This window comes from Mandrillus leucophaeus, unplaced genomic scaffold (genome assembly GCF_000951045.1).
Source record: "Mandrillus leucophaeus isolate KB7577 unplaced genomic scaffold, Mleu.le_1.0 Scaffold1672, whole genome shotgun sequence".
Taxonomy (NCBI): Eukaryota; Metazoa; Chordata; class Mammalia; order Primates; family Cercopithecidae; genus Mandrillus; species Mandrillus leucophaeus.
Genome location: NW_012101668.1, coordinates 32,263 through 37,295, shown reverse-complemented (window position 1 = coordinate 37,295; position 5,033 = coordinate 32,263). Strand labels below are relative to the sequence as shown.

The following is a 5,033-nucleotide window of genomic DNA, read 5'->3' as shown; positions in this document are numbered from 1 at the left end:
TTATTTATTTTTTTAGCATGGTGTAGGAAATTGATTTGAAAACTTCTTCCTGCCTTCTGTCACTCGGGTGGGAATACAGAAGCCTCTGGGCTCTGCAAGGCCATCAGATCCTGTGGCTTTCCTCCTCCTTACCACCATTGCCCACACCCTGCACAGACCCTGAGGCCTATCCCTTTAAGGACTCTGTCTGAGCCACCTTCCCTCTAAGGAAAGAAGCCTAGATACATGACAGCCGTCATGTCTGAGTCACTTGTGTTTTATACTCACTTGATATTTTTAAAACTGATATTCCTGTTAACAGCAACTTTAATTTCAATCCAACAGGATTTGTTTTCTTCTCAAAGTGCGAGTAAATTAAAAGGTGCGTCTCAGCTCCCTAGCAAGCTCCCCACGTCGGTTTCCCTGTTCGATGATGAAGACGAAGAGGTAAACATTGTTATTGCAACACTAGATAATTTAGATTAGGAGAAAACAGTTGTTGATTAACTTTCTACCCAGAGGCTCATATACTAGCAAAAGGTGGTAGGGAAGCGGTCAGGCTACCTGAAGTCTATATGATAAAAATATTTCTGTTTTTATTTCAGTGACTTCTTCCTTATATTTTCCTAGCTGTGCAATGGAGAAGACTTTAGATTCTTGACGCAGTTCTTTTTCTTTTTTTCTTTCTTTTTTTTTTTTTTTTTTTGAGATGGAGTCTTTCTCTGTCACCCAGGCAGTAGTGCAGTGGTGCAATCTCGGTTCACTGCAGCTGGATTCAAGTGATTCTCCTACCTCAGCCTCCTGAGTAACTGGGACTACAGGCGCGCACCACCACACCCAGCTAATTTTTGTATTGTTAGTAAGACAGGGTTTCACCATGTTGACCAGGCTAGTGTCGAACTCCTGATCTCAGGTGATCTCCCTGCCTCGGCCTCCCTAAGGGCTAGGATTATAGGTATGAGCCACCGTGCCCGGCCTCTTGACATAGTTCTTACGGAGTGAAATCTACAAGTTTTATTTTTTTAAATCTGCCTTGGAGAAATACAGTTGACTCTTTAACAGTGTGGAGGTTGTTTTGACTTCCATATTGCAGTGAAAAATCCATATATAATTTCTTACTTCCCAAAAACTTATCTACTAATAGCTTACTGTTAACCAGAAGCCTCACGGGTATCATAAACAGTTGATTAACATATAAATAATATACTATCTATTTATATATTTTTGTATTCCTGACATATCTAGCATTTCCTTATTTTTTCTTGATATTTCTGGGCTACGTGGTTTGTCTGCAAGATTTTTCAAATTATTGCAAATGTCCAAAAAAAATTTCAACATATTACTGATAAAACATTTGTGTAGAAGTGGACGTGTGCAGCTCAAACCTGTGTCATTCAGGGTCAGCTGTACTTTAGTCTAGAGGATGGATCAATGTTATACCCAGTGACCTACAAGAATGTCTTGCATCAAGTGGAGATACAAAGGAGAAGGCAGCCATGTCCTGACCATGGCCTTTCTTTCCCATCCTGGATGGAGAGAGTACATTGGGGAAGAGAAATAAGAGAGAAGACAACCCAAACCTTAACTCTGATGCAGCACTGGGCAGTGATGAGTTCATAGGCTTTGCCATCAGACCCCTGGGTTCATATCCCAGCTCCACTACTGGCAAACCAGGGACCTGGAGCAAGTAACTTAACCTTCCTTAAGCTCACGTGGTTTAACAGTAAGTAGGGTCATTGTGGCAGCTGTAACTACTAGTGTGACACTCTTGCAGAGTGCCGGCACATAGTAAGTGCATAGTGAATGTGAGCTTTGTCATTAGTATCCCCAGTGGACACCAGCTCATTACTCTCCTGGCCTGTCCTACATTACCGCACTCTCCTTAAAGGAGACTTCATCCAGGAAGACACTCCCTTCATCCATCTTCACATTCCAGGGCTGTTCACCTGCTGTTAAGTGTTTGTCCATCCGAACTCAGACTCAGGCCCTCTGATGCTTTTGTTCCCCTTACCTGAATAAAAGCACCTTAGTAAATACAACTTTTGGGGAGTGCTTGACCACAGAAGAATTTACAAATGCCCTTAAACCTAGTACACCAGCAATTTTATTTAGTAAACTATTTCTTCACTTTATATAATCTCTTTGAAACTAATGAGAAACACAAGGCATGCCTTCCGTCCATCCCAGGTGTATGTCTTTCTTACCTATAAAGGAGTGGAGACAGACCCCTAGTTCTCTCCTTTGAGCCATTGTTCTGGTTTCTCGTTTGTGGAGAGGACAGTGTGAGTTTCTGGCTGCTGCAGGGGCTCCCATGCCCGTTGCAGGTTGTAACCCCCTGAAATGAGCAGAGAGGCACTTGCCCACAGGGCGACTGGATGGGGCTCAGTTTCTCCTTGTACTCCGTGATCTCATTCACATGTTGTCCTCTTGCTTCTTCCCAGCTGTTCTGCCTTCGAGTTCTATGGTAATCTCTTTCCCTTCTATGGGTGCAGTGGGAAAAGGCTGTAGTTTGGGATTTACTAGCATTTTGTGAGTTTTCCCTGCCAGAGGTGTTATTTGTACACCTGACTGGAGACTTACTTCCTAACAGTTTGATGTAGGAAGACATCCTGTGTTTTCTGTTTATAAAGTTGTCTTACCTTTCTGCCATTTGCTTTTCTAGGATAATCTTTTTGGGGGTACAGCTGCTAAGAAGCAGACATTGTCTCTACAAGCTCAGAGACAAGAGAAAGCAAAACCCTCCGAGCTCTCCAAAAAGAAAGCATCTGCCCTGTTGTTCAGCAGTGATGAGGAGGTGAGCCGAGCGAGGTTTCTCCTAAAGAAGAGGGGAGTGTTTGATGGGATTTAAGAGTTAAAGCCATCCCAAGTGTTTTCTTTTTCTACCTGTTTTATATCTAGTGACATTCAGTCACCAAAGGCGATGTTCACAAGATTGTCTTTTCTGAAGGAAGACATTTAATGTAATATATAATTTAAAGATGAATCTCTTCAGAATGGTTCGGAATAAGTATGAGTCCTGCACGATAGTACATGCTCCTTCTAATGAGTTAGGCCGGCTACGGGAGAAATGATTTCTCACCCATCGCTAGGTTCATGGTCGAGTCCCCTATAACAAATGACAGATTAACCAGAGAAAAGTGTGCAAGTTTATTGAAGATAAGTTTTACCTGACACAGGAGCCTTCAGAAAGGAAGACTCAGAGCAACAGGAAATCCTGTGTCGATTGTATGCTGTCTGATGAAGAAGCGGACAGTTTTGGAGAAGCACCATGAGATGAAAGGGGTGTGACCTGATGGGAATAAGCTGGGGGAGCTCAGCAAGGCCTGTGTGGTCAGATGAGTCTCTGCATCTTTACAAATAAGGAGGCTCCTTTCCTCTGGGAATAGGGAGGACTGGAATGAAGGTCTTATGACCTACTCCAGAGAGGGTTAGAGGATTCTTCTATGGCCTGCTGCAGAGGAGAAGGGCCAGGGAAAGGTCAGAGAGATCTTTCTGCTTCTCAGGTGCCAAGGTGTCATATTTTGACGTAGTATGTCCCGTATACCCCAATGACCATATATAGTAGTATCTTGTTAAATGACTACTGTGTTTCATTAACTTAGAACTATAGCTGAACATGGTAGGAGTTACCTGTTGAGGGTAAACTCCTTTTTGAAGGAGTCTTACCAATATTTCTGTTTGTGATCTGGATCGATATTACCAAAGACAATAGTGAAAATGGTTTAGTTACTAACTCAATCAGATGTAGTACCAGGGAATCAGATTTAGCTGTGCAGAAAAAGACTTTAAAGATGATGATATTAAAAATCCTGAGTATTAAACATCTTCCTGTGTTATGATAATTCCTCTTTATTTTAACATTGTAGGCAAGTTAGGAGGGGGTGAATTGGATATATAAGTTGTAGATATGTTCATGTTGTTATTGAAAGCAATTTTAAAATTCCAAAGCAGATTGCAAAAAAAATGTATTAAAAGCTTATGCAGCGGGGCGTGGTGGCTCATGCCTATAATCTCAGCACTTTGAGAGTCCAAGGCGGGCAGATCCCCTGAGGTCAGGAGTTCGAGACCAGCCTGAACAACATGGAAAAACCCCGTCTCTATTAAAAATACAAAAAAAATAGTGAGGTATGGTGGCGCATGCCTGTAATCCCAACTACTCGGGAGGCTGAGGCAGGAGAATCACTTAAACTCGGGAGACGGAGGTTGTCAGCTGAGATCACGCCATTGCACTCCAGCCTGAGCAACAAGCGAAACTGTCTCAAGAAAAAAAAAAACAAAAAAAAACTTATGCAACACACACATGAACAAGACACAACGAAAAATTGCTAGTAATCCTTTTACCACAAAAGTCTGAGTTTGGCCTTTAGAAAGCATTTAAGGAAATCCCACCCAGCTATGCTCACACCTCCACATCAAGGAACTCCCAAGCATATATAATTTGTGTTTTCTACTCAAATGTCTGAATTTATGATGGATTATCCAGTTTTTTCTTTTAAACATTGTCAGTGGTTGTTCCCTCTGTAGTAACAGCCGGACATCAGCGTAGTTGCCTCTGCTAGAGTATTAAAGTGGTTCAGGGAAAATAAAAACATTAGCTAAAGCTTGGAGCAAAAAGACATGCACAGGAAAGATAACCAAGGTTCTAGAACGGGGCGTCCAGTCTTTTGGCTTCCCTGGGCCACACTGGAAGAAGAACTGTCTGGGGTCACACAGAAAATGCACTAACAAAGCTGATGAACTAAAAAAATAAAAAAAAAGTTCATGCATAAATCCCGTAATATTTTAAGAAAGTTTACAGATTTGTGGTGGGCCGCATTCAAAGCCATACTGGGCTGTGTGTGGCTCTTGGGCCATGGGTTGGACAAGTTTCTCCTAGAACAAAGACTCTCAACTTCGGCTGCTCACTGGGATCAATGGGGAACTTAAAAGAATGCTGACTTGACAGGCTGGGCACAGTGACTCACGCCTGTAATCCCAGCACTCTGGGAGGCCGAGGTGGGCGAATCACCTGAGGTTAGGAGTTTGAGAACAGCCTGGCCAACGTGGCAAAACTC

General features: G+C 42.6%; 1 protein-coding gene across 1 annotated transcript in view; it reads left to right on the top strand.

Annotated features, from left to right (window-relative positions):
- The window catches only part of LOC105537024 (WASH complex subunit FAM21A), a 67,934-nt gene that overhangs the window by 38,036 nt on the left and 24,865 nt on the right, over positions 1 to 5,033 (top strand). The window contains exons 15-16 of the mRNA XM_011976506.1: positions 325 to 426; positions 2,642 to 2,773. Coding sequence (XP_011831896.1) covers positions 325 to 426; positions 2,642 to 2,773 — 234 coding nt within the window. The remainder of the gene's footprint in view (positions 1 to 324; positions 427 to 2,641; positions 2,774 to 5,033) is intronic.